The sequence below is a fragment of the Kryptolebias marmoratus genome, linkage group LG18 (genome assembly GCF_001649575.2).
Source record: "Kryptolebias marmoratus isolate JLee-2015 linkage group LG18, ASM164957v2, whole genome shotgun sequence".
Lineage (NCBI taxonomy): Eukaryota > Metazoa > Chordata > Actinopteri > Cyprinodontiformes > Rivulidae > Kryptolebias > Kryptolebias marmoratus.
The window spans coordinates 19,379,438-19,407,420 of NC_051447.1; the positions used below are offsets into that span (position 1 = coordinate 19,379,438).

General features: G+C 41.1%; 3 protein-coding genes across 7 annotated transcripts; 2 read left to right on the forward strand and 1 right to left on the reverse strand.

Annotated features, from left to right (window-relative positions):
* The first annotated feature begins 441 nt into the window (after window positions 1–441).
* On the forward strand, window positions 442–17,939 carry dmtf1 (cyclin D binding myb-like transcription factor 1). Of its 2 annotated transcripts, XM_025002863.2 has the most exons (18): window positions 442–567; window positions 1,820–1,941; window positions 3,067–3,156; window positions 3,912–3,997; window positions 4,082–4,178; window positions 4,490–4,566; window positions 4,638–4,795; window positions 4,886–4,918; window positions 5,599–5,708; window positions 5,781–6,009; window positions 6,086–6,237; window positions 7,649–7,840; window positions 7,927–8,006; window positions 9,187–9,345; window positions 9,419–9,616; window positions 9,808–9,910; window positions 9,985–10,063; window positions 17,698–17,939. In XM_025002863.2, exons 2-17 carry the CDS (start codon window positions 1,827–1,829, stop codon window positions 10,017–10,019), a joined length of 1,914 nt encoding a protein of 637 aa, XP_024858631.1. In that variant the 5' UTR covers window positions 442–567; window positions 1,820–1,826; the 3' UTR covers window positions 10,020–10,063; window positions 17,698–17,939. The 2 variants fall into 2 exon arrangements, with proteins under 2 accessions (XP_024858631.1, XP_017296789.1); XM_017441300.3 differs by lacking the exon at window positions 17,698–17,939 and having other exon boundaries at window positions 9,985–11,392.
* tmem243b (transmembrane protein 243, mitochondrial b) lies at window positions 11,242–16,365 on the reverse strand. 2 transcript variants are annotated; one of them, XM_017441297.3, is made up of 5 exons: window positions 16,083–16,365; window positions 13,394–13,602; window positions 13,257–13,307; window positions 13,031–13,132; window positions 11,242–12,718 (listed from the first exon to the last, which is right to left on the reverse strand). In XM_017441297.3, the coding sequence occupies exons 2-5, from the start codon at window positions 13,469–13,471 to the stop codon at window positions 12,599–12,601; spliced, it is 351 nt and encodes a 116-aa protein (XP_017296786.1). In that variant the 5' UTR covers window positions 13,472–13,602; window positions 16,083–16,365; the 3' UTR covers window positions 11,242–12,598. The 2 variants fall into 2 exon arrangements, with proteins under 2 accessions (XP_017296786.1, XP_037837324.1); XM_037981396.1 differs by lacking the exon at window positions 16,083–16,365 and adding an exon at window positions 16,038–16,078.
* Window positions 17,940–19,509: 1,570 nt separating the features above from the next.
* On the forward strand, window positions 19,510–27,939 carry dclre1c (DNA cross-link repair 1C, PSO2 homolog (S. cerevisiae)). 3 transcript variants are annotated; one of them, XM_017441293.3, is made up of 13 exons: window positions 19,510–19,768; window positions 19,883–19,934; window positions 21,607–21,691; window positions 22,597–22,656; window positions 23,714–23,769; window positions 23,849–23,950; window positions 24,029–24,101; window positions 24,183–24,323; window positions 25,184–25,285; window positions 25,359–25,495; window positions 25,586–25,640; window positions 27,171–27,259; window positions 27,355–27,939. In XM_017441293.3, the coding sequence occupies exons 1-13, from the start codon at window positions 19,660–19,662 to the stop codon at window positions 27,527–27,529; spliced, it is 1,236 nt and encodes a 411-aa protein (XP_017296782.3). In that variant the 5' UTR covers window positions 19,510–19,659; the 3' UTR covers window positions 27,530–27,939. The 3 variants fall into 3 exon arrangements, with proteins under 3 accessions (XP_017296782.3, XP_037837277.1, XP_037837276.1); XM_037981349.1 differs by having other exon boundaries at window positions 27,171–27,268; window positions 27,355–27,493; XM_037981348.1 differs by having other exon boundaries at window positions 19,528–19,768; window positions 19,845–19,934.
* The last annotated feature ends 44 nt before the right edge of the window (window positions 27,940–27,983 follow it).

Genomic DNA, 27,983 nt, shown 5'->3' on the forward strand with positions numbered 1-27,983 from the left:
TTTTTCTTGTATTAATCTAACAGGATCGCCATTTTTTATTAGAAAAATAAACAAAAGTTTGAGCGGAAATAATAAAAAAACGTAACGTCTAATTTACGGTTCTAACCTGGCAATCTGCCGGTGTTGTGTCGAAAAACGGCACCCTGTCGTTGGAAGCGCAATTAAAGACACCTATTTTTATTTTTATTTTTTAATCAAAAGTCTAAAGTGACCATCTTATTACTGTTTTTTAGTGCTGTTGAAAACTCAATTTTAACATGTTTAAAAAAAAGATCTGTAATAGATGTTCATCTAGCTGCCTAGCAAAACACAATATGTGTTCATATATTAAAATAATACATAATTGTGTTATTAGGGATAATAAGATACACACATTAGTAAATTCTGACTACAACATATATTATTTTAGACCTTTTTAGCGTAAAAGTGTCTGAAGTGCGATGGTTGTGCCCTTTTTACGGCAGGGGTACATTTTTCGACACAACACCGACCTTCGGGCGCCGCTCCTCCATCCTGGCACTTAGCTTCATCCTGGTACCTCGAAAGTCCCCGGACCAAAAACAGGAAGTAAGTAGCCAAATCAAAAGTAAAATTCACTTTCTGTTTGGTGGTCAGAGCACGTTAAGGGTTGCGAAGGGAGGTGAAGGCGAGAAAAGCCACATTAAAGCCTGAAATAAAGCTCCGGGGCGCCGCCGAACCACACAAGCTTCACCTTGTCCTCAAAAATGGCGGCGGAGATGTTTCGTCTTTTTTTTAGCTGGATGCTACATTGTTAGCTTCGAGTCAGAGCTGCTGTAGCAGCCGGGAAATATTCACCTCCCTGCTTGTTATATTTTCATTTTTGTTAATTTAACCTGTAGTGTATTTAAGTATTACTTCGTCGGTGTAATTAAACACAAGTGAAGGCTTTTTGTGTTTGCCCAGAATCAGAACCGTAACAGTATTCTCAATGGAGTCGTTCACCAAACTCCATATTAAAAAACTGCAATTTTTAACTATTTTTACTAATATATAAACAATGACAGCTCATATTATTTTAAGTTGATGTCAGGCTTTTGCTGATGTACCCAGCCTGTAATTCGTCCCACATTAGGTCGAACAGTTTATATTTATTTATTAGAAATAAAGAATTTATTTTTTGTTTTTGTTTTTACTCCCTGAAGCCAGCAGGGGGCGACAACGAACAAATATAAATTCAGTTCAGTTTTTTATTTAATTTCTTTAAAATTATATTTTCTTTTTCTATTTCTGCTTATGCAAAATTTTATGTCAAGTTTGTATTTTTTTTTCCTCTTTAAAAAAATAATAAAATCCTAGTTTAAATTAGAGTTTACACCCTGATCCGTCACCAATGTGAAGTCACAGTATTGTTAAAAAATATAAATGCCAAATATTTTGATTTAAACGTCCATTCTGCAAATTGCTGTATGGAATTAAATGCCATTTAACATACCTAATTTATTAGAAAGGCTGAACACTTTCCAGTTAAATTTTAAATTTGTGCAAATTGCCTTTAAAAATAATCCCAGTCATAAACACCTAAATGGGTTTTAAAATTTGGGGTTATAAGTAATTTAATGTAATTTATCTGAATGTCCCCAACATGTACGTGGAGTTTAATGTGACATATTTGAGTAAAGATTTGGTATCAACTGATGGAGTAAAGATGGCTGCCACAGCTAATCAGCCTTCCCCGACACAAACAGGAGCTAAAATCTGCTGCGGTAGTAGCTGAGAGTCATCCTCGACACAGCCTCCGAGCACACAGCTCTGTGCAGCAGTGACACGGCGGTTATCCTGAGCGTCTCTGTGTTTCCAGGCGCAGGATGAGCTCAGCAGCAGCAGAAGAAGAAGACGCCGCCGCGTCGTTGGAAAGCGTGAAGTCCGTCACGTTGACCCGGGACCCCGATGGAAGCATCGTCCTGCACTGTCCTCCGCACGGTGGGCCACGAAAACACACAAATACCTTCACTTTCAGCTGTTATTTTGTTATTTCTTCACAAAGAAAACCTTCAGATACGACTCTGATTAAATATAAAAGCTTAAACTTTTACGTTTAGTTTGTTTTGAATAAAACTGAACAGAAACATCAGATTATTTTATATAAATCTGCAGCTTAAAAACAGATTTAATTCAGATTTTTGATGCATTATCAGAATATAAAACAATTAAAGTGAAGACAAATCCAATTTTTCACATTTTGAGTTTGTTTGCTGTAAAAATCAGTGAAACTAAACGAACAGAGCCTCCATGTTTGCATTAAAACAACTTTTTTTACAAACAGATCTGTTTATTTCTCACAAAATTCAACTAAACTTTCTTTAAACAGATCATAAGTTGACAAAAAGTTCAACAAAATGACTGAAAATAGTTTATAATTCTATATTTTATTCAAATTGTTTTTTTGTTCAGCTTTTTGAAATAAAATAATATTTTATTTGGCCCTCAGCAGACAAATAAACATTGTTGTGGCATCAGTTTTAAAAAACACAAGAAGAATAAAATAAACCGAAGTTTAAGTTTATTTATGAAGCAGATTTAAAACAACTTTTGTTGACAAAAGAGGAATAAAATAGTAGATACGATAATAAAAGGTGAAAAAGTTAAATAGTTAAAAACTAAAACATCAATAAATCCAGAGAAAGAATTAAAACTTAACTATAAAATGAATTGTTTTACAGTTTAAACTGTACAAAATAAACAAAAAAAGTCCTTAAATATTTAAAAATAAAACTTAAATTAATGAGAAATATTACAAAACTGAGTATTGAGCTTCTGAGGTAAGATTGTTGTTTTTTAATTGACATTAAAGCTGTAAAATGATCTAAACTCTGTTTAAAAATGGATAAAAATCTGATTTTCTGTTGAATTCTTTCGTAAAAAGTTATTTTTTTCTTTAATTTTTAGCTCAAACTTGTTTAAAGTGAATTTAATTGGAGAAAGAAGAGAATCTTTCTGTGACTGAGCTGCAGAAATATTCAGATTTTATGTTTTTTGTTCTGCAGAAACTTTTTTTTTTAACGTATTTATCGGTTAAACGGCTCCGTTTGTGTCTCCTGCTGGCAGACGACGATCCGGAGCCTCTTCAGAAGAAGCTGCGACTTTCTGCGGAGGAGAACCTTGAGGCGCCTCGGTTCTCCGTCGTCACGCTGCCCAGTGAGACCTTCAGCTTCTTAACGAGCCCAAGCAGCTGATTGGACGAGAAAACGTCCGACTTTAACGAGCTTAACGAGACAAAACCTCATCCTGAAAACAAGTTTTATTAGTTTGATCCAAAAGATTCTTTAACTCCGACAGAAAAAACAAATCACTTTTCATTCATTTATTTACTTAATTACTCTCCTACAAATAGTTACTTGTTTATTTATGGAGTTACATATTTTTATTTCTTACTAACTTAAACATCATTTTACTTTTTAACAACTTTATTCAATTATTTACTAACTTATTTATATTCTCTTATGTATTTATTTGTGTTCATTTTACCAATTACCCTTTATATTTCCTTAAATATTTTATTTAATTTACTTACTACATATAATTTTACTTATTTATTTAATTGATTCACCTTTTAAGTCATATCTTCACCTGTTTATTGTTTATTTATTTAAATCCTCTCATCACAAACTTATTTACCATTTTGTTTATTTAAAACCTTAAATCCGTCGCCTCATTTTGTTAATCTTATAATAAAGTGAATTAATGTAAAATCAGATTATATTTTAGATTTGGAGCTTCTTTCATCTTTAATTTAAGATAATAAAAGCTTTCAGTGAACTCCACCGTGCTGAACAACCAGAACATTTGTTGTTTTATATTTAAATAAAATCTGCAGGTTTCCTCTCGGCTTCGAGTCGCAGCTCGACCTGGTTTCACTCAGTAAAGTTTGTTTTTTTCTTCGCCGCCTTCAGTGACGGAGAACGACGACAGCTTCGAGGTGACGATGACGGCCACGGCCGAAGGAGATCTGTCCGACGACGGCGTCGCTCAGATCGAGGTCGGGCTTCCAGAGTCTCGTTTGGAGAATGTTTACGAGTCGCTGGAAGGAAATGTTCTGAATGCTGTTTTGTTCTGTGTGAAGATTCTCCCTGAGGACGAGGACCAGAGGACAGAGGTGTCTCCGGTCAGCCAGGCCTGGTTCACCACCAAAGAGGACAAAGACACGCTGGCTAACAAAGGTCCGAACGAGATGACCGAGTCACTCCGACACGGGTTTCAGTTTTACATTAGTGACACATGGGTGTGGACTCGGTACGGGACTTGGTTTGTTGGATTAGGACTTGGTTTGTTTGTGGGATTGGGTCTTAGTTTAGGACACTTTGTTTTAGTTTAGGTGTGATTTGGGACTTGGTTCGTCTTTTGGATGAAGATTTAGTTTGGGACTTGGTTTCTTTTTGGGATTAGGACATGGTTTGTTCGATTAAGACTTGGTTTGTCTGGTGGATTGGGACTTGGTTTGAGACTTGTTTTGTCGGTTTCGTCTCTTCAGGTCACAAGTGGAAGCAGGGCATGTGGTCGAAGGAGGAGATCGACATTCTGATGAGCAACATCGACCGATACGTGAAGGTTCGTCCCTCCTCCTCCGAGTCGTTTCTGACTTGGCGGATCGTGGAGACAAACTGTCCTCGTGTCTTCAGGGCCGCGGGATCCAGGACCCGGCAGAGATCATCTTCGAGATGTCCAAAGAGGAGAGGAAGGACTTCTACCGCTCCGTGGCGCTGGGGCTGAACCGGCCACTGTTCGCCGTCTACAGGCGGGTTCTGCGGATGTACGACAACCGGAACCACGTCGGGAAGTGAGTTCACGCGGAGAGACCCGACAGAACCGAACCGCAGGTCTTTGAGTCCGAGTCGCAGCGCTGACTTGTTTTATTTCCCCCGGTAAGGTACACGCCTGAGGAGATCGAGAAGCTGAAAGCGTGAGTGAAACTGTCTGTTTTAGCTGTTTTAGCTCATTTTAGCTCTTTATAGTTCGTCTCTTCTTGTTTTGTTCCAGTTCTTTTTAACTTTTTTAGCTTGTTTTAGCTCCTTTAGCTGTTAAAATGTTGGGGGTCTTTTTTTTGTTTGTTTTACATTTTATTTACTGGTTTTCGGTTCCTTTAGCTTGTTGTGATTCTTAGTTTTTTAGCTTGTTTGACTCAGTTTACATTATTTTTAGCATATTTGCTTTTTTTTGTTTTTGTTTTTTTTTTAACTTCTTTTACCTTTTTTTTTTTAGCTAATTTTAGTTGTTTTAGCTTTCTAAGTTATTCCAGATTTTTGGTTTAATATCTTTTATTATTTTTAGCTTCTTTTAACTTATTACAGCTTTTGTAGCTCGTGTTTGCTTATGTTAGCTTGTTAACTTTCTTTAACCACTTTCAGGCTGTTTTATCTTGTTTCGGCTCACTTTAGCTCATGTTAGCTTGTTTTACAACTTTCTTTAGCTTGTTTCAGCTTGTTTTATCTTGCTTTAGCTCATGTTAGCTTGTTTTATAACTTTTTTAGATGCTTTCAGCTTGTTTTAGCTTGTTTTAGCTCATGTTAGCTTGTTTTTGAATATTTTTAACTACTTTCAGCTTGTTTTAGCTCGTTTTAGCTCATGTTTGCTTGTTTTCAGGCTGAGGGAGAAACACGGGAACGACTGGGCGACGATCGGCGCCGCTCTCGGCCGCAGCGCCTCTTCGGTTAAGGATCGCTGTCGGCTGATGAAGGACACGTGTAACACAGGTGGGCGGAGCTAAAACAAACGCCGACACGCTTGTTTGTTCTTTTTGCTTCAAACTCCTGTTCTGAACTCAGGCAAGTGGAGCGAGGAGGAGGAGAAGCGCCTCGCGGAGGTCGTGTACGAGATGGCGGGCGTGTCGCCGGGGTCGGCGGTCACCGGAGGGGTTTCCTGGGCGACGGTCGCCGATCGAGTTCGCACGCGCTCAGAGAAGCAGTGTCGCTCAAAATGGCTGAACTACCTGAACTGGAAGCACAGCGGAGGAGCCGAGTGGACGAAGGAGGACGACCTGAACCTCCTGCGCAGGTACGCACCGTCCATCCGGAGAACAAACCGGAACCGGGACCAGAACCGGTGTGTGAGGAGAACTCTGTGGTTTCAGGATATCGGCGCTGAAAGCGGAGGACGAGAACGAAATCAAGTGGGAGGACCTGGCGTGGGGGTGGAGCAGCGTCCGGTCGCCGCAGTGGCTTCGGTCCAAGTGGTGGAGCATCAAGAGACAAGTCGCCAACCACAAGGAGATCCCGTTCAGCGGTAAAGACGCCGCGTCGGGAGGATTAAGGTTCCGTGGCGGTGAAAGATGGAGTTCTAAAGAGGAGTAGAATAAACCAACGTGAGCTGCAGATTAAACTCAAACAAACAACAAACCAAAATTATTCAGACATCATTAAAATCATTATTAGAGAAAAAGAAATTAGTAAAAATTTATTTATTTTTCCTAAAAATGTGCCGTGATTGAAATCAGCTGGAGAAGCTAAAGCTAAGTCGGTACAGCTAAAAGAAGCAGAACCCTAGCTGTGTGCTGAAAGGAGGGAAAATGTTCGCTTAAGGCTAACAGGAACAACTTGTTGGCAAAAGATAAAATTAGCCAAATGCTTCAATAAAAGTACCAAACTGTTAGCTAAAAGAAGTAACATGCTATCAAAACGGTAAAAGAAATGTCAGCTAAAAGCTTAAAGTTAAACAAAAGTTGCTAAAAACTAAATGTAGCAAAATGCTAGCTAAAACGGTAAGACCCTACCTGAAAACTAATATAATGCTAACTAACAGCTAAAAGTGGTAAATTGCTAGCTACAATGGGCCAAAACACTAGCTAAAAACGAATTTTAACAAAATACTAGCTAAAAAAATAAAAGTAGCATAATGCTACCTAATATTGTAAGACAGTACCTAAAAGCTAATTATGTCAAAACGCTAACTAAAAGCTAAAAGTGGTGCTAGCTAAAACAAGCCAAAACACTAGCTAAAACTAAAAGTAGCAAAATATTAGCTAAAGCTAGTAACATGCTATCTAAATGGTGAAAGTAGCAAAATGCCAGGTAAAGGTACAAAATGCTAGCTATTAGCTCAAAGTAACAAAAACAGGAGCTAAAAACTAAATGTAGCAAAATGCTAGCTAAAAGTTAAAAGTGGTAAATTGCTAGATACAAATGGCCAAAATGCTAGCTAAAAATGAAATGTAGCAAAATACTATCTAAAAGAATTAAAGTAGCAAAATGCTACCTAATATTGTAAGACCGTGCCTAAAAGCAAATTATATCAAAATGCTAACTTAAAGTTAAAAGTGATGACTTGCTAGCTACAATGGGCCAAAACACTAGCTAAAAACTAAAAGTATTAAAAAGCTAGCTAAAACTAGCAACTAGTTAAAAGTAATAAAAATGTCAGCTTTTAGCTTGGAAAACTAAGTAGCTAAAAACTAAATGTGGCAAAATGCTAGCTGAAATTGAAAGACCCTACCTGAAAGCTAATTGTAACTAAATGCTAACTCAAAGCTAAAAGTGGAAGCTACAATGGGCCAAAACACTAGCTATAAGCTAAAAGTAGCAAAATGTTTGCTAAAAAAGGCAAAAAAAAGTTTCAAATGCTAGAAAGAGCAAAACTTTAGGTAAAAGTAAAAAATTATCAGCTTATAGAAAATGTGTGTGTGTGTGTGCGTGAACAGTCCTCCTGAAAGGTCTCGAGGAGCTGATGACCTCCTCTCAGACGGCGTTGGTGCCCGGGAGTCCCTCCTCTTCCTCGCTGCAGATCCGACTCACCCGGCTGGACGACAGCGGCGGCAGCTGTAGCCCCGCCCCCAGCTCGGTGGCGGCGCTGCAGATCCCCGTGCAGATCCCTCTGCAGATCACGCACCTCGGTGAGACCGGGGACGGGTTTTAAAACGCGGAGGTTTGAATCTGAAAGCTGGTTCTGCTCACGCTCGGCGTTCGTTTCTGTCCACAGCGTCGGATTCTGCGGCCGCCGGCGACGGGGACACCATCACTCTGAACACGGGGGCCCTGCAGACCTTCGAGATCCTGCCGGTGAGCCTCACCTCAGGAAACACAAACCGATCCGAGTGGAAAACAATATATTTATCAATAAAACTGTAGAGATTAAAGCTCCAAACAGAATACTGATGAAGAGCAAAGAATGAGAAAATAAGAGCCTTTATTTGACCGGGTGGGTCGGATCAGAACTAGCCGATATAAACACAGAACAAACGATACAACTAAACATTTTGAGGACATGAGAGCAATAAAAAACAGAAACGGTGATCGTGTACGTCTGATTTTTAAAATAAAAACACGAAATGAGCCGAGCTGTAAGGCCTGAAACTGAAGCAGGAGCTGTTTGTTTTACGAGCAGGAAGTCGTCGTCGGGTTTCCACGGAAACCAGCGACTTCGTCTGCGAGAACGGAGAACCACGTCCTGTCTGTGATCGGGTCTTTTCTGTATGTGGCGCTGAATCTGATGTCAGTTTGAACGTTCCCTCCGGGTCGGGGGTGAGTCTCTGCCTCACCTGGAGGAGTGACGGATCAATGGAGCCTCGTTTTCAGTAATGAGGGCGTCGCTTCGATCGGGTCGGTTCTGGGTTTCCTGGTTCCAACCCTCAGCTGTGGTCCTGAGGTTTGGATCAGGACCCAAAGAACCAGATCCTGGATCCAAGCAGCTGAAAGGAGCTTCCTCAGCCTCAGAGAGTCGAGCCTCTGCTCCTCCTCATCGAAAGGAGTCAGCTGAGGTGGTTCATCTGATCAGGACGCCTCCTGGACGCCTCCCTTTGGAGGTTTCTCAGGCATGTCCCACTGGGAGGAGACCTCGGGGCAGAACCAGAACTCTCTGGATCCTCTCTGGTCTGGGAACACCTTGGGATCCTCCAGGAGGAGCTGGAGGAGGTCTGGGTTTCTGTCCTGGACCTGCTGCCTCCTCGACCCGACCACAGATAGGAGGTAGAAGATGGACAGATTTTTCCCTTGGCTCCGTCTCAGCACAGAGGCGGCTCCCAAAAAGCTCATCGTTAACACACAGAGCGGCCATCTTTACTTCTTCTGCACACGCGGGTCAGATCAGGACCTGGAGACCATTCCTGGAGGTCACATTTAAAAAGTAACGTGAACGACGGTGAGCGCAGCGTCGTCATTTTACCCAGAAGCTGTTTGGTTCTTCAGCTGAGCTTCAGCTTCGGGTCGGTTCTGGTTCAGGAGGAACTCTTTTGTTTTTCAGTCCTTCCACCTGCAGCCCACCGGCACCCCGGGGACCTACTACCTCCAGACGACGTCCAACCAGAGCCTCCCTCTCAGCTTGGCCAATAACAGCACCGTTACCCTGACGACAGGCTCCTCCCCCTCGTCACACGAGCACATCATACTCCACAGCCTGTCGGTCAGTTCTTCTCCTCCTGGTCTTTTTGTCGTCGTCGTTGTTTTTTTTAACGTTTCTTGTCGTTCCTCCTCAGACCGACGGCCTCTGCTCCAGCGACGGCGTCATCATCCAGACCGTCTCCTCTGACCCCGCCTCCTCGGAGCCACGGCTGGTCGTGGAGACGGAGGGGCGGAGCCAGGACGACCAGCTGGACGCCGCGAGCCTGCTGGAGGGCTCGGAGGCGGTTGTCGCTGAAATCCAGGAGGCGGTAACGGAGAGGTTCACCGACAAGGTGCGAACAGGAAGCTTTTCATCATTTTTAGGTGAAAAATCAACGAGTGTTTGGTTCTGGAGCCAAAAACACAGCTGAAGGGTGATAAAATTTCAAAATAAAAGCGTCAAATTGAGTTAACTTGTTTTTTGTTTGAGTAATTTTGTGTTTTCCAGTTTCTAAAAACTCTTCCTTTGAACTGTGTGCGTCAGGGCCCGACCTCGCCTTCGGTCCAGAGCGCAGCGGTGCATTCTGGGATACCATCGGGCGGCGCGGTGCTCATCGTGTCTCCTCCCATCAGCAGCACGCTGACAGGTAACTCCGCCCTCCGCAGCCGTGCAAATTCAAACAGAACAAAAACCCCAACGCCGTCTCCCGTCTGACCTCAGATCCCATCTTGGAGAACCAGGAAGGTTCTGACTGAACCGGACCCACCTCCGGAGGGCGCCGTTTCCCCCGCCGCAAACCGTGAGTGAACCGCTCGTTTTTGTTTGTTTTTTAAACCGAATCGAGAAAAATCCCTGGAAGAAAATGTGAACGCAGCTTCGGACTTTTTGGACAAATCGTGATCCGGATGGACACAAAGGAGGAAAACGAACTGGACTCTTATTTTTAAAAAAATAATGGCGTCAGGATGAAGAGGAGCTTCACGGCACCACGTTGAATAATGCCTGATTATTACGGGAGGAAATAATGGTCAAGATGAACTATTTAAATGTTTATTATTATTATTATTATTCTGTCGAGGTAAAGAACAGGAGATCCTCTCAGAAATATAAATGTCTTATGAAAGTCTGAAGCTTCTTTGTTCGTTTTATTTATTTAACATCGTTTAATTCCTCAGGATCGGGAGCAGCATGGTGGCGTTACGTCGCTCGACGGGTCGCAGGAAGTCGGACTTTAACGGGTTTTAATGCAGTCTTAGTTCAAGTGAAGATTTTAGCGCCGAATATTCGACTTTCGAGCTAAGATGTCGAACTCTTCTGGTCTTTGAATCAAAACGTCAGGATTTTGTCGTCAAAGTCGCTGGTTTTTCTTCAACTTCCTGTTTGCTGCATTTTTAATCATCTTTAAAGACTCTTAACTGAGCTCAAGTAAAAACGAGGCGCGATTTATAACCATTTATTAATAAAAACAGTTTTAAATTTAAGATGGCCGCAACCGCCACATCTTGTAAAACGCTCAGATTATGAGATGAGTGACCCTCAGCTGCTACAAAATAAACCCTGCCTCTGTAATGTTGAGCCAGTCAGAACTACTTTTGTGTTTTTTGTGTTGGCAAAGGTAGATTAGCTGCGGCGGCCATCTTTAAAGAGGCGCCTCCAGTGGTTCGTGAGATAATTTGCGTAAAACGAGACGTTTGGGCGCCGTGCGTCAGAATATCCAGATCAGAAAAGCCCAAGAGTTTTAAATTCAGATTATTTTATCAGAACGGACGGAACGTTTAAACAGACTGAGCTGTTAGCGGCGGTGGCAGCCATCTTGGATGGGGTTAACCGGTCGTAGGCGTTTTAAATCAAACCTGTTCCCTGATTCATGAGATACAGGAAAAAAAACAAAGACTGCGTCGTCGTTTTGCTTTTTTATTTTATTTCTCATCACCTGAGCTCCACTTTAGCTTCACAAACTTTTATTCTCTTCAGTCGTCGTCCCGTCGCCGTTAAACGCAGCGTTTCCTTCTGTTCGTGTTCGAAAACACGGCGAGAACCCGACGATTTGGTAAAAAAAAAAATCCATTTTTGTTTTACAAGCAACGACAGTTTAAAAGATAAGCGTTTATTGTGCTTTCGTCTGTTAGCAAAATATCCCTCTGCATCTGGGGTCAACCATGTTCAAGATGGCTGCCACAGCTAAGCAACCATCAACCCTCCCCACCACAAAAACCGCCTCAACCCGGTCAGTTTTACAGATACTGAGCTGGAATTCATTGTGGTAGGAGCTGAGAGTCATCCCCAACCAGCTGTAACTCCGCCCCCTTTTCATCAGAAGATCTTAGTTTCAAACTTCGGCCATTTTAGTCTTTTATCTTGAGTTTTAACAACAAACTTCATGAATTGCTTCCTTGCTGAACTCTTTGACCCTTCGGCTGCAGGAGCCTCAAATATTAATTTAATCAATGGAAGCTGGAGCTGCTCTTCTCTTCTTCTGTGGTTTTATTTAAAGCGGTGCAAAGAAGCAGGAAGAACGAGATGAAAGCTGAGAAATTAAAGCTCGTAACAATCAGCGGGGTCAGCAGTGCAACGTTTAATTCAGTGGCAGGTTTCTGTATAAAAATCTGTTTTAATTCTTGGTTTATGGCTTTAAGTGCTGAACTGTCAGCAGGCAGTGATCGCTCGTCTGGAAGCTGCGGCGCTGCTCGCCGCTTTGAGGTTTGGATCCAATTCAACGTTTACGAAGACAAACCTGAGACCATTTTCAGGTTAGTTTCCATGCGAGAAATTTGACCTGGGAAACCGAACCACGACCGATCGTAACGATGAACAAATTTTGCAACTAAACTGCGACAAAAAAAGTAAATCTGGACGCCGTTCTCGGATTTGGCGCGTTCTGCGTCGCGGACGCCTAAAAGTCCCGTCAGCTGAGCCGCCGTAACATCAGCTCCTTCACGAAAGTCACCGCTTTGTTTCAAATCAGTTTCACAGCCGTTCGGCTCTCTGGCGCCCCCCGGTGGAAGCTGGAAGCTCATCGTCGCTCTAATTTTACTGAATCCTTCATTTTTCTCCTCCTCTTCCTCAGTCCTCCTTTGGCATTTTCTACAGATACATTAAATCGGCTACTTGAGTTGAAGGAAATATGGACGGAACGGTTCCACGTTTCTCCTCACGGATCCTTCAGAATAAAAGTTTATTTGCTTGTAAACAAAACTGTTCGTCTTCAGGCTGACTTCACGCCGTTTCCATGATTCCTCCTGCTGGTTCGGCTCCCAGCGTTCAAGCGATTCGGTCGCGTCGGTTCTTCGCTGCGTTGAACGTCCCTCTTCCTCCTCCTCGTCTTCCTCTGTCTTTACCTGACGTCGAAGAAGTACAGGTTGGCACAAATACACAGCAGCACGACGGTCGCCAGCATGTAGTAGATCAGATTCCTGAATTTGGGATCCAGGTCGCCCTGCCGGTACCAGAATATCTGAGGGTGACGAGACGGGAAACAGAAATAAACACACAAATCTGCAACTTCCTGAAGATTTTAGTTAGATTTCATCTTCCTGTAGTTTGAAACCAAATTAAAATAAAGTTAAAAGTTGTTTGGAGCTCCAACAGGACCGGGTTTAGAGCTCCAATAATAATAATAATAATAATAATAATAATGTTTGTTCGTCTGCAGCTTTTTTCAAATTTGAGCAAAACTTCCATTGTTTCCAGTCAGGAACAAACTCCTTTTCCCACCAAAGTCCAGCAGAATTGAATAAAAACGAACAGTTTGTCGTTTTATTTTTACCAGCACTATTGTGGAGCCGCACGCCAGCAGGATGCAGACGGCAAAGAAGATGTTGAGCGGCCGAGGCGGCATGACGAACACAAACGAGCCGATTACAGTCACCTGGAAAACAAACATCTGTTGTTCCAAACGCTAATCTTAATTTTCACTTTTATTTAAACATCTGAACGGTCCGAGGTCAGCTCTGTGAGGAGTCAGACAGGAAGTGCCGGCGGCAGAGACTCACCAGAACCACCACGAACGTAAACCCTCCCACAGCCACGTTGATGATCCGATCCTGCGGGGGAAACGAGACGAGTTTGATCAACACCTGAGCACCGACTGAGCCGATGAAAATGAAATGAAGACGCTCGGGTTCCCCACCCGAGCCGATGTCTCCCCGAACAGAAGCCGGTTGTCCAGGCCGCTGGTGCCGTACGTCCGGGTGGAGAAGTCCTCCATGGCTGCAGACGATTCCTCAGCGCCGCCTCCTGGACACGCCGGGCCGGCGCAGCATGCTCGCCTCGGCCGTCACTGCAAAGGAAGACATGTGGACATGACGGAGGGCGGAGCAGGTGGACGCCTCGCTTCACCTGCGGGGAGGAAAACCGCCATTTTAACTCAGAAGTCAACAACCAGGTGTTTGTTCACCTGAAGACGGAGAGGTCCAACTGATTTCATGTTTTGGTACGTTTTTATGCTCAGATAGGCGTTTGTAAACGAGGTGCTTCTTCAGGACAATATAACCGGCCGCTTTTTAAATATTTTATTTTAAACACCAAGGATGTGCGTCACCTGGTAGGCGTGGAAATAACGTCTTCTCCCAGCCTGATGCCGGTCGATCACAAGCCTCCGCGTTGTTTACATCGAAAAGGTGCAGTTTGAAGAGTTTGCACCAGCAATTCTGAAATGCGGGTACGCACTCAATGTAAACAAAGCACTCCGGAGAATCAAACCACGCGGAGGCTTGTGACCGACCTACACCTGGGAGGAGGCGTTCGGGTGGAAACGTGAGACAATCTGCTGCTGAAGAAGCCGGACGGAAAGAAGTTAATCAACGGAAACGTCTCCATCCCGGTCACTTCGGCTGTTTCCGCAGGTTAACAAACACACCTGCTAGTTGGTAGTTTGCTTATAAATCTTGGATTAAAATGGCGGGTTTGGTCTATCCGGTCTTTGTGACGCTGCAGCGAGCAGCTTTAAACCTTTCGAGGACGTTTTGTGTCGACTTTTTAACATTTTAAAGGCTTTTGTTGAAGTCAGTGGCATTTTATTTGATTTAAACTTTAAATTTTTATTCCGTCTGAGTTTTTCCCCCCACAGGTCTGTATTTATATAACAATGATGCTTTCAGGTTCTTAGTTAAATCTTTAAATTGTCAAACGTTTTCTACATAATTGTGTGAAAATGACAAAAAAAGAAATCAGGAGTTAATTCTACAGCAGCCCAGAAGGGACAAACAGGAATCCGACTCGTCTTTAACACAACCAGCTGTTCTTCTGTTGTCTAAATTTAAACCATTAAGTTTTACGGAACAATTCAACACTAAAATACCATCTCAGCGTGAATCCTGTTTCCTGATTTTTTACCTTTTTCTGAAGGAAACGCCAACGGCTCCTCTGAAATAAGAGTTTGGACGCCGCAGAACGGTTTCTGTCTGTTCCTGCCGCCTGCAGTTTTCGTCTCGTTGTTTTATTTGCATATTTAAAGCGACGAGCAGCGAAAGGAAACATCCTCTTTTTCCGCCGGCGCACCTGGAATCTAAATTTAGACGAGATTTAACAAAAAAACAAAACTCCAAACCTGATCTGAGCATAAAGAGAAACTCACAGGAGAATAAAGTCCTGTTTTTTTAACTTCCTGCAGGAGGAAGTAACCCCCCAGGATTTTTATCAGCAAAAATAAAACCACAAAGAAAACAAGAGCCTCTTTATGAACTGGAATAAACCTTAAAGCTGAATTCCTCCACAGTCTTGTGATCCGCTGGACTTCTCAAACAAACAGAAGCTCAGAAAGAAAAATATCTGCTTTAAATGCAAAAATACCAAATAAAACAACCAGACGGACAAAAACAGTAATGAAATAAAGAGAAAACGCTACTTAATCCGCACATGTTGAATGTACGGAACCAAATGAGGCGTTTTTAATTTTGTTAGACGTTTTAAAATCCAGAAAATCTGCTTCAGTTTTATGTTTTTATGTCTTTAATTCAAACTTCATCAAAACAAAGCTGTTATTTGGTGTTAAAGACAACACAACGGCTTTAAAAGTTAGGTTTTATTTCATTAAAAGGCTGTTTTACTGTAGATGTTAGTCTGCCTCGCCTCGTTCTGCCTCAACAAATAAAAAAAAGTTAACTTCACTCACTGAATTCAAATAAAACAATCTTTTTTATATATATTTCAGGGTTTCTGATCAGTTTCAGAGAGAAATAACTTCACATTTTAGTGAATTTTGTGCCCTTTAAAAGTAAAAATGTGGGTAAATTACCCCTATAAACAAGTTTTATTGAGGCTGATGGGTGTCCTTAATGACTATTATCAGTAACAACACAGAGAAGCAGGAAATGTACCAAATAAAATCAAAAAACAAAACTAGTTGGAGTTTTTCTAATAATTTATAAAAACAAACGCTCAGACTCGGATACATATTTGGTTTAACTCGTGGATTAAACTTGTAGAAGTGTTTCAGAGTGACTTAACAATCCAAACAAAGCTAATAAATGTTAATAAAACACAAAATTTCACTTTAATTTTACCAAACAAATCGCTTTAAATCGAGCCTAAAAATCACATTTAAGTTTATTACAGACTGGTTTAAATCACATTAACCGGTCAAAATGTCAAAGTTAACATTGATAACAAGTCTAAAGCATAAATTAGAGTTTGTCAGCAGAGCTTATAAACATTATTAAAATGATAACATTAAAAACAAAGCCTGAGATTTACTCTGTAGGCTAACAGATAGCATGCTAACGAAGCTAAGCTAACCAAAAACAATATAAATGTTGAGAAAAGGAAAAACGAACCGAACAATTAGCGAACCCCCTCCGGTTCCAGTCGGGGTTACTTACCTCACAGTTTCCGTGTGGACTCCGCTGGGAACATGGCTTCAGCAGAACCGAGCCGAGCCGGGTCAGAATTAAAGCCCGCTAGCTCCGGTTCAAGCTCTTAAAGGTGAGGTGCTGTTGAGCCGACCGAGTGCGCTTCAGCGGCGGGCTCGGTGAATTTCCGCTTTCCGCTCCTTTTATACACTAAACAATATCAGAAACAGCGCAACGAAGCTGAGCTTTGCGTGTCAACGGCAGCAGGAGCGCAGGAATATTTAAATAAGTTAAAAAAACAGGAGCTGGATTCACTTCCGGCGAAGATCGAACCGGTGATCTCCCGTTTGAGAGAGGAGTGCTGTAATGTCCGAGCCGCCGTGAAAGCAACACCGGTCTGACGCTTCCTCAGGAAGATGGAAAAATATTTAGAAAAAAATAATAAAAATAAAAATAAAGCTTATTAGTCTGCATTTATTCATCCCATTTACTCACATTACTTCTATAATGAAAGCAAAAAGTTTATTTTATATATTACATATATTTAATAATTCTGATTTTATTAAAAGAACACAAATTTACTTTATTATCTTTATATTTATGTATTTTTTATGTTAAATTAGATCATTTAGATATTTTTTTATATTTTATTCTTCATGTGATAAGAGAGCTTTTTTACTTTTTTCATGTAATAAGAGAACACTGTTTTACTCACCTTTATGTTTATTTATAGTTTTTTTTTTAAATATTTATTATATAATTTATTTTCCAAGTAACAAGAGCACAGTCCTACTAATGTTTAGGTTTTATTTATTATCTTTCTCTTTATGTTTATTCATTTATTATCCCTTCAAATGTACATTATCTCATATATTTATCATATATTTATTCCTCTGCTGCAGCTGCACCAGCCTCTAAGCTTTAAATGTTTAAATATTTAAATTATATTTGTCCTTCTTGGCCTCAGATATATCCGTCATAGACGATTCATCCTATTTATCATGATGTTTTTCTTCCAAGAAGTCAGATTTTCTTGTGTTTTCTTTCTTAGATCAGCTGAAACTGAAAGCAGCTTCTGTTCTGCTTTGAAGAAAAACACATTAAAATAGATTTTTCTTTGAAGAGGAAACATTCAAACTTGAGACCAGGTCTGTTGTAATTTACTGTAATTTTAACTTTAAAGATAAAAACCTGGAAGTGAAGCAAGCAGCTGTTTTAAACCCGACTGCAGCTGCAGTGAAACGTGGAATAAAAGTCTTTCTGGTGATGTTTCTGCCGGAGGCGTCGGGGGAAAATCCTGACATGTGAGAGCTGGAGGGGGGGGTCCGAACATAATCTGCCCCCTCGTCACATGAGGCGAGCCGGATATTAATCCCAGGAAAGAACATCAGGAGTGAGCGAGCGTGAAATGTTTGCTACAGAAAACAAAGCTTTATTTGTGACGAAACTTTAAAAAAACTAATAAAACCTTCATTAGGGCAAACTTTTTAACCGGTTTCATGTTCGAAATGCAAAAATCAACTTGCTTTTGTTCATTTTTATTCACCAGAATGAGTTTTTAATTGGTTTAGACTTTTGTTTTTGAACAATTTGCTGATCCGTTGCTGATCCGTTGCTGCCTCGTGAACTTTCTTCTCTGTTGAAGGTCTCTGCCTCACCTGGAGGAGTGACGGATCGACGGATCGGAGCCTCGTCTTCAGTAATGAGGGCATCGCTTCGATCGGGTCGGTTCTGGGTTTCCTGGTTCCAACCCTCAGCTGTGGTCCTGAGGTTTGGATCAGGACCCAAAGCACCAGATCCTGGATACAAGCAGCTGAAAGGAGCTTCCTCAGCCTCAGAGAGTCGAGCCGCTGCTCCTCCTCGTCGAAAGTCAGCTGAGGTGGTTCATCTGATCAGGACGCCTCCTGGACGCCTCCCTTTGGAGGTTTCTCAGGCGTGTCCCACTGGGAGGAGACCTCGGGACAGAACCAGAACTCCCTGGATCCTCTCTGGTCTGGGAACACCTTGGGATCCTCCAGGAGGAGCTGGAGGAGGTCTGGGTTTCTGTCCTGGACCTGCTGCCTCCACGACCCGACCACAGATCGGAGGTGGTAGATGGATGGACGGATGTTGGAGGACCAAAGTATGAAACGTCCAGTAGATGGCGCCAAAGGGCCTGACATGTTGGGCAGATAAAATCAGAAATCAGTGATTGAACCGGCTGATATATTGGAATAAAATAAACATATTTAGATTTAAGTTAAGTTAAAGTTTTTTACTTTGTTCATTTTTATTCACTACAATGAAAAAGTTAAATCTCTCTTAAAGTAAAGACAGTGAAGTTCATTTTTAAGCTTTAGTGAAAACACTGTAATATTTAGTTTGTTCAAACCTAGACTGGATTGTCTTACACTAAAAGTATATTATTTAAAATACAGTTTCTGATTCGTGAAACCTTTATTTTAGTTGGAAAAGTTTAGGAAAGCCAACTTTAGCACGTTAAACGCATTAAATGGTTTTATGTGAGGTTTCATAAATAGAATAAAAGTTCCACATTTCCCAATCTGTGTTTTAAATAATCTGGTTTTAGTGCAGAATAATTTAGTCCAGGTTTGAACATTTTAAATGTTGGAGTTTTCAAACTGGACCAGTTTTAGCATGGTTCAGATACTAAAAAAAAAGCACCAAAATTGTCTTTCTTGAACGTTTACAAACAGAATAAAGCCTTCGCCAATCCAAACTGTGATTTAAATATTATGTTTTCATTATAGAATAATGTAGTCAAGGGTTAACAGTCAAAGTAGGATAGTTTTAGAAATGGACTTGTTCCAATGTGGTCCAGATAACAAAAAAAACAACCTAATAATTGCCTTTAGCGAAGTTTCACAAATAGAATAAAGGTTTCACAGATCACAAACTGTGTTTTAGAGATTCTGCTTTTAATATTGAATAATTTTGTCCAAAACTTTAACACGATAAGTGTTGGAGTTTTTAAATTGGACTAGTTCTAATGTGATCCAGATACCTATAAAAGCATTAAAATCACCTTTCCAGAACTTTCATAAATAAAATAAAGGTGCCAGAAATCCCACGCTGTGTTTAAAATAATCTGCTTTTAGTATAGAATAATTCAGTCCAGGTTTGAGCACTTTAAGTGCTGGAGTTTTTACACAGAGACAGATCTAATGTGGTCCAGATACCTACAAAAAGCATGAAAGTCGCCTTTCCTGAACTTCCATAGATAAAATAAAAAGTTTCACAGATCCCAATCTGTGTTTTACAGATGCTAATTATCGTGTATGACATTCCAGTCCAGGTTTAAACAGTCTAAGTGTTGAAGGTTTTGAATTAAAGCAGATCCAAGATGCTTCAGACATCAATAATTCAGTGGAACAGGCCTTTTCCCAGGCGTGTCGTGGCGGATGTCCACCGGCAGGGGGCGGTGTGGCCAAACAGGCCCGATCAACGGGGAAAAAAAGCGTAGAAGAAGAAAATTCAACTCGGCGGACAAACAATCTAACAAACGAACGAACTTTTCCGGCGGTGCTAAAAGAAGCACACGTCGTCTCCGCCAACAAACAAAGTACCGTCAGGCTCGGGTTCGGTCGGTGAAAGGTTCGGCCCAAAGATGAGTTCGTTCGCGGGTCGCATGAAGGAGTATCCGACCGTTTCTTTGGACCGGTTCGACCGGGAGAACCTTCACGCGCAGGCCTACTTCCTCTCCCACTGCCACAAAGGTAACGAGCCGTCGCTCCGAACCGAACCGGACCGGTTGAAAATCTCGTTTATTTTAATTTTATCTTCATGTTTAAGGTTCTGTGAGGTTCTGTAACCGGGTTCTGCTCCAACAGATCACATGAAGGGGCTGAAAGGACCTCTGCTGAAGAGGAAACTGCAGTTCAGGTTCGGCCGGATTCAATTACAAATAATTCAGTTTTTATTGGAGGTTTTTAAAAAACGGCAGCTTCTAAAACATTTACAGCCGAAAAAACAAACTGATAATGGAGATAAGAGCTGCTGGACTGTAGTTTTATCACGAATTTAACCGAATAATTATCAAACATTTGGACTTAAATCAATAAAAAATTAGGTTAAAATGTACAAAACTAGAAAAATAAAAGTGCTAAAAGCTTTTTAGTCAGCTAAGCTTATTCGTGAGTTTGTTAAATTTAAGGAAAATTTAACATCATAATCTGTAGTTAAAACCACATTTTTAAATGCAGAATTAGTGTTTTCATATTTAAACAATAAGACAATTTTTTACCCAAATATGTAAATATTTTGAATACAGTATTTCATCATTTAAACATCTGAACTATAAGAAAACAATAATCTTTAAACGGCATCATTAAAAATACGAAATTTGTTTGATAAACCTGAATTTTTAAACGCCAGAATTAGAAAATAAAAGCATAGATGTGCACCGACAGAACATAATTAAAAAAAAGAATAATTTAATTAAAAAGCTGCGATTTCAGAATTTAAGCTTATTTAAACTTGGATTAATTGACAGAAAGTTAATTTTCTTAATTAGATTTAATTAAAGTCCAAATCGTGAGATTTCCCGTCTCCGCTGCCTTCAGGGGGTTTCTGTCCTGTCCTGTCCCAGCATGCACCTCTACACATGTCCAAACCTGAGCTGTCCCTCTGATGGACTCGTCTCCTGTCCTGCTGCTGTCCTCCTGTCCCAAACCGTCCCACCTGTTCGCTCTTCTTCGCCTCTCTCATCTTCTTCCTGTCACTTTGGGTTTTCGACCTCAGGTACTCGAACCCGTCCACCTTCACTGCTCCACCTGTCTCCGTCTCACCGTCTTCTCTGCAGACCCCACCTCCGCCCGCTCCCTACTCTCACTACAGATGTTGTCCTGTCCGTCGCTGTGTCAGAATAAAGGGCTAGCTTTTCTCTAAGGAACGCACATTGCCCCGCCACCTTTCACTCTAGACTTTTAGACCGAGGTCATCTGGCGAAAAGGGGCGGAGCTTCAGCTGTTCGGCTGCGAGATTCCTCCGAGCTGAAAGTGCGTCCTGAGATGACTCTCAGCTACTACCACACCAGATTTTAGCTCCGTATCTGTAAAAGTAACTGAGTTTTAGCCCTTGTTGTATTTGCTAATGCTTGTTAGCTGTGGCGGCCATCTTGAATTTAATGTAAAGATGTAAAATCCACCCGGTGGTTCGAGAGATATTTTGCTAACAGACATGATCACCTGGTCACCTTTGGAACTGAACCCCCGTCTCTCTGTCCTCCTTTTGTTCAAAACTGCCAAAATAAAAGGTCAAATTGACTCCATTAGAAACTCAAAAAGAGTAAAACCACAACATGAGATTTATGAAAAAACTGTAGAAGTTTTCGTTTATTTTGTTAAAATTAAAAATTTGTACACCGGTCTGGACTTTTACTGTTTTAGATTGTGAAACAAAATCTTTCATTGTATAATTTGAGTTAAAAAAAATAAAAAAAACAAAGTAAAAGAAGAAATTTCTGCTGCTGATCAATGCATGAATGTGTGACCGGAGCCTGTTTCTGTTGTTGTTTAATCCTGATGAAACAAATCGCTGCTCCTGCTTCCTGCAGTCGGACCGTCAGACTTTACTGCTCCTTCGTGACCAAAGAGCTGCTGCTCAACAACCCGAAGTACGCCTTCTGGGAGGAATACATCGTGAGTCGAACTCTTTGTTTATCGTCTTTAAACCAAAGCTGACAGGAAGTCACAAGAACCACAGGATTCTGCATCTGGACGCCTCACAGAGGACGACTTCTGATGTCCTTTTGGACAGTTCGAGGAAATATAGTTCGTCTGGTTTTCGATCTAACTTTGGTCCTGAAATGAAGCTTTTACATCTTTTTTAAGCTCTAGTTGAAAACTATAATATGTTTGTTCAAACCTGGACTGGATTCTCTTAAACTGAAAGCAAATTATTTAAAATACGGTTTCAGATTCTTGAAACCTTTTATTTTGGTTGTAAAAGTTCAGAAAAGCCAACTTTATCACGTTATTGTTGGTATTTGGACCACACTGGAACGGGTCCAGTTTAAAACGTACGACACTTAAATTGTTTAAACTCATAGCAGAATCTTTAAAACACAGATTATGTTTTTTTTTTTTGTCTTTTATTTAAACGAGGTCCGTTCTCTGATCCAACCTTGGTCCTGAAGTGAAGCTGCTCGCTTTTAGTGACGCAAGAAGTTTCTAAAAAAAACTTTTTCTGTCGAACAACGGTCCTAAAACCGCTCTGCTCAGGTGCAGAGAGAGGTGGGAACATTTACAGACCAATCAGCTCCTTTTACTGCCCGCTTCAGAAACTCCTCCGATCCAAACCCGATCCTCCGGCGCTCGCGGCTCTGCTCGAAGGTGATTCGTCGGAGAAACAGGAATAGAATTAAGAAATCTGTCTAAAATCCAGATCTCGTTCTTGAAGGGAACTCTCTTCCTGCCTCCCACTCTCTGAAATAAACAGTTAAATAAAGAAAAGATCTTCTTATTAGTCTGCCAGCCCCGCCTCCTGTTTGTATCGAGCTCCACTCAGTTATGTTAAATAAAAATAAAAGTAAACTGTGTTGCAGGTTCCTCTGGAGCTGGAGAGCCCGACTCAGATCTCCCTGGTTGATGAAGCTTCAGGACAGGTTGGTTCTGATGCTGTTCGCTGAGAAACGTCTTTAATTCTTCTGGAGTCGGTCCGTTTGGTCCTCGCTCAGATTCTTAAAACAAAAAGTTCAGTTTGTTCAGATTCAAACTGATTTTTATACTTTTTAAAATGTTTTTTTTTTCTCAGAAACTTTCAATAATAAACATTTACTTCAGCAAATTTCTGCTTTTAACTTTTAGCTGTTTTCATTTTTAAATTAGCTGTTTACGACTTTTAGGTTTGAAAGGATTTCACTACTTTTAGTTAGCATCTTGCAACATTGCTAGCTCTTAGCTACTGTTTTGCTATTTAAATTAGCTATTTGCTACATTTAGTTTTGATAGCAATTCACCTTTTAGTTACAGTTTGGGTACTATTAGCTATTGTTTTACGAATAAACTTTAGCTTTTAGCTTTTTGAATTAGCAATTTGGAACTTTTAGGTTCTACATAGCTCATGTTTTTCTTTTTTAGCTGTTTGCTACTTTTAGCTTTGATAACCGTCACTTTGGTTAGAATTTGGCTACTTCTAGCTAGCTTTAGCGTTTATTTAGCCGTTTGCCGCTTCTATCATTTTTCTACTTTTAGCTACTGTTTTGCATTTTTAATTAGCATTTTGCTACTTTTCTAGCTCTTAGCTTGTGTTTTACTATTTTTAACTATTTGCTACTTTTAGCTATAATTTTTCTACTTTAAGTTATTGTTTTTCTGCAATTTTTAGTTAGCATTTTGCTACTTTGCTAGCTTTTAAGTAGCGTTTTGCTTTTTTAATTTATCAAGGCTAAAAGTATCAAATTGTTAACCACTTATTTAGATTTTTTTTAACTTTCAGCTTTGATAACAACCACTTTAGTTAGAATTTGGCTGTTTAACTACTTAGCTTTTAGCTATCCTTTTTGCTACTCCCAGTTTTTGTTGTTAGCGGTTTGCTGCTTTTTAGATTTCAGGTTTTCTGCTTTTTGCTCCTTCCAGCTTTTAGCTTGCGTTTTGCCACATTTAGCTTTCGGCTGGTCCTTCAGCCTGTACGTTAGCTGATTTGTCTTGCCTGTTTTGCAGAAGGAGGAGGTCGTGGTGACGCTGCTGCCCGCCGGTCACTGTCCCGGCTCCGTCATGTGAGTCCAAACTTCTTTATTTCTCTGAGTTTAGAGATGAAAACGTGAAGAAACAGCCGCGGTGTTGAAACGTCCGCAGGTTCCTGTTTGAGGGTTGCCGTGGAAACGTCCTGTACACAGGTGACTTCAGGTTGGCGGTCGGCGACGCCTCCAGGATGGAGCACCTGCACTCGGGCAGCAGGTGAGTCGCAGAGACTTCGGCCTTTCTTCCGTTTTTGTTTTCGGCTTTTCTCACCGTTTGCTGCTTCGTGTCTCTCAGGGTGAAAGACATCCAGAGTATTTATCTGGACTCGACCTTCTACGACCCGCGGTTCTACCAGATACCGAGTCGGGTACGGCTCCTACCTGCGTGTTTTCTGTGGCGCCTGCCGCTCTAACGCAGGTTAAAACGTGCTTTGTGTTTCTGGGCGCAGGAAGTCTGTCTGAGAGGGATTTCTGAGCTCATCGGGAACTGGATCAGTCAGAGTTCGCATCACGTCGTCTGGCTGAACTGCAAAGCTGCGTTCGGCTACGAGTACCTGTTCACCAACCTGGGAGACGAGTTCAACACGCAGGTGAGCCGCTCAGCCGAACGTCACAGAATCTGATCCGACAGAATCGACCTTCTGACGCTGAAACAGGAGGTTCTGAAAGGGTTAATCAGCTGCTTAAACCAAAAATCACTGTTTTATTTTTAATTTATCTTCATAATAAAACTTCTGCTGTCTAACAAATATGATCAAAGTCAGGTTTGCTTCATTTTATCAAAATAAAATTAAATAATTTTAGAATTTCTTTAACGTCGAACTTTAAACTGAGTTAATTTAAAAAGAAAATGAGAAATTTAATTTTCTGCTAAAATACAGCCTGAAATTACTGAAGAAACAGAGCAGCTAAAAGTAGCTAAAGGCTATAAAGGATTAGCTAAAAGTAGCCAAAGGCTTCAAAGGATTAGCTAAAAATAGCCAAAGGCTTCAAAGGATTAGCTAAAAATAGCCAAAGGCTACAAAGGATTAGCTAAAAGTAGCTAAAGGCTACAAAAGATTAGCTAAAAGTAGCAAAAGGCTACAAAGGATTAGCTAAAGGTAGCTAAAGGCTACAAAGGATTAGCTAAAGGTAGCTAAAGGCTATCTAGAAGCTTTATGAAGGTAGCTGAGAGCTCACAGAAGTAAGAATCAAAGCTAAAAGTGGGACAAGAAGACAAACAGACAGTTCTTCCAAAGAAAAGTTGTTTTTGAAGATCTCAGCACATTTCTGTGGAGAAAATATTTGTCAATAAAGTTGAATATTTTGAGAAGTATAAAAGTTACAAAAACCAAAAGTCAGAGCAGCGATCAGCTGAATGTTTGATTAATGATCGGCTCAGAAGTCGTTACAGGAAAATAAAAAACGTTTTCATGGCTGAACAAACGTCTCTGTTGGATCGTTCTTCCAGATCCACGTTAAAAATCTGGCCATGTTCAAGAAGATGCCGGAGATCCTGAGCTACGTCACGACCGACCGACGGACTCAGATCCACGCCTGCCGCCACCCGAAGGTTCGTTTGGTCGCGTTTCTGCTCATCCAAACCCGACCGAGCGCCAAACGTCAGCGTCTGTGTTTCTGCGCAGGACGAGGAGTTCTTCCAGGGCAACCGGCTGCCGTGCGGGGGTACAGCGGCAGACGGCACGCCTCTTCGCATCATCAGCATCAAACCGTCCACCATGTGGTTCGGAGAGCGGACCAAGAGGACCAGCGTCATAATCAAGTCAGAAACATGGACTCCTGTGGTGGCGCGAAACAGAAGAGTTCAACAGAAATCGAAGCTAAAATCTTCTTTTTGTTGTTTGTTTTCCAGGACAGGAGGCAGTTCATACAGAGCCTGTTTCAGCTTCCACTCCTCCTACTCCGAGGTAAACGCTCCACATTTATCACATCCTGACTTTAAAAACAGAGTCACATTTCCAAGGGTGAACTTCCTGCGCCGACAAATCAGACCCTCCAGGATTTTGCGATCGCAACTATTAACGCAAAATCAAGTGAAATCGCAACTTTTTGCAACTTTAACCCAATATTTATTGTTTCTAAAGTGATTCGCCACCGTTTCTGCAGTCTAGTCTCTTCTTTGTGGGTTTGTGTAGCGTGGAATACAAAATAACCCCAAATAACTCAGGAAGAAGACACGTGACGTCACTTCCTGTTAACATCAGAATGCCGGGAGCGTGCAGGAGCAGCGACTGAAGCCAAAATGTGCGCTAATGCTTCACATTTGCCCACAAAGATTTCAGCAAACCAGTTTCCTCCCCAGCTGCAGCTGTTTTGCACGTCCTGCAGTGTAATCATGGAACATAAACGCATCGACAAACACTTTGTGTCTGCAAAACATGTGAGGAGAGCTGCAGACCAGGGACAATCCAGAAATGCTCATGAATGTCAGTTTAGAAGCTATCAAAGTTCTCAAATAAAGCACCTTTTGAGAATGTCAATGTTTGTTGGGAATTATCTTACAGAACTAGGAAGGATTTTTGGTTTATATATTAAAAGTTATGGTTGTTTATTGATTTTAGTTAAAAAAATCGCAACTTTAAGTAAAATGCCCAATAAATCCTGGAGGGACTAAAAAGAGCTAAAACCTGGAATCAATCAGTCAAAATAATAATCAAAAACAAACTAAACCTACAGAGTAATGAAGTAATTGATGGAAAATGGTGCCTGAAAGAATGAAAATGAACTGTGATAGATTTTTATTTGTGTAACAAGCTGAAAGAAACGCTTCAGTTTCAGTTTGTTGGAAAAACAGATTTTTACGTCTCAAATGTTTTGTTTAAGGAAGGAAATCGTCTGCATGAAACATGTTTTTAGTAAGATTTGTGATTCCTGTTGGCAAAATGAATCCTAATGAGAAACTTTTTAATCTTGAGTCATCGTTTTTAAATTCTCCACCTCCAAAGGTTCAAAACGAGCCGTAGTTTGTTGAAATTTGTGGATTTATCGGCTGTTTTTTGTTTGAAAACTGGATTATTTTGGTCTGTAGTGACGTCATCAGGAGTTCCAGTTTTCTATTTAAAACCAGAATCAAAAAGCTTCGGCCCTTCAGGGATCAAGAGTTTATTTTTGCTGCGATGTAAAGTTTTCACACAGCGACTGATGTGCGAGGCGGGGGTTGCCACGGCAACCAGTGACTCAGCAGTTTTGATTCAGTGAATTTTGTTTTCTTTTTTCTATCACGGCCACTCCTGTAAATCCTGTAAATTTGAGCCTTTTTGTGAGTTTTAGACGTTTGGTGTTTAAAGCGCAGGAAAAGCTGAATTGGCAAACAGGAAGTTTCAAAATAAAGCTCATACTCTTCAAAAGAAGTCTGCCTCTCGTAGCTCAGAATATTACAGAAAGGAATGGTCTAACCCGTGAAGTTTCGTCCTCTGATGAAATGTTTTTATTTTCAGATTAAGGACTTCCTGTCGTATCTGCAGCCGGTGAACATCTACCCGAGCGTCGTCCCGATCGGCCGCTCGCTGCAGGACGTCACGCAGCTGTGAGTCAGGTTTGGCGTTTTACTGTAAAACCCCAACAGGAGGAACGGGACAGCTTCGGCGTCTGACACCGAACCCGTCTCCTCTTCCTCCTCAGGCTGAGGACGATGTGCAGGAAGCGGTCTGATGAAGCCGCGTTCGTTTACAAACCTCTGGGAGTCCTGAAACGCAGCCGCCTGCAGCGAGCCTCTGACGGTAACACAAAACGCTCCACAACCACGAAAACACAAACCTGCACGGATCGGGTCACAGAGGGATGTTCGGTAAAATAACTGACAGACGGCTCAAAAACTCTTCAAATCCTCAAAAACTGAAGTTTTTTTTATGAACTACTGTAAAGAAATGGAGCAGAAATTCTAAATTGTTTAAATTGGGATGAGCAACTTGTTTCCAGCTTGTTTTTCTGCAGAGAAAAGACAAATTTTACCTTTTTGTGAGGGAAAAAAATCAACTTTTGGCTCAGATTTAACTTCATAAACAAGAAATGAAGAAATTAATTACATTTATACAGATTTACTCATTGTTTGTTCAAAGTTTTACACATTTTAAAGTAGAAACAAGTGACTAAAACGATGAAATGGGGAAAATGGCCGCGTTGGGAGGCAGCTTAATCGCCCTCCGCTATGAAAGGCAGACAATCATGCAATCACTAACTTTATCATGAAACTCAGGCTTCATGCAGGAACAGCGTCCTCTTCGTCCCGCCAAACGTGACGGATGTGGACA

Bases quoted from the DNA above. Each gene is read 5' to 3' on its own strand.
- dmtf1 (XM_025002863.2), top strand. From the start codon at position 1,827: ATGAGCTCAGCAGCAGCAGAAGAAGAAGACGCCGCCGCGTCGTTGGAA. The intron at 4,179-4,489 runs GTCCGAACGAGA...TCGTCTCTTCAG, and splicing joins AGACACGCTGGCTAACAAAG to GTCACAAGTGGAAGCAGGGC. The intron at 9,911-9,984 runs GTAACTCCGCCC...GTCTGACCTCAG, and splicing joins CATCAGCAGCACGCTGACAG to ATCCCATCTTGGAGAACCAG.
- tmem243b (XM_017441297.3), bottom strand. From the start codon at position 13,471: ATGGAGGACTTCTCCACCCGGACGTACGGCACCAGCGGCCTGGACAAC. The intron at 13,308-13,393 runs GTGGGGAACCCG...TTTCCCCCGCAG, and splicing joins TCGGGGAGACATCGGCTCGG to GATCGGATCATCAACGTGGC. The intron at 12,719-13,030 runs GTAAAAATAAAA...CGTCACCCTCAG, and splicing joins GCGGCTCCACAATAGTGCTG to ATATTCTGGTACCGGCAGGG.
- dclre1c (XM_017441293.3), top strand. From the start codon at position 19,660: ATGAGTTCGTTCGCGGGTCGCATGAAGGAGTATCCGACCGTTTCTTTG. The intron at 19,769-19,882 runs GTAACGAGCCGT...CTGCTCCAACAG, and splicing joins CCTCTCCCACTGCCACAAAG to ATCACATGAAGGGGCTGAAA. The intron at 24,102-24,182 runs GTACGGCTCCTA...TTCTGGGCGCAG, and splicing joins TCTACCAGATACCGAGTCGG to GAAGTCTGTCTGAGAGGGAT.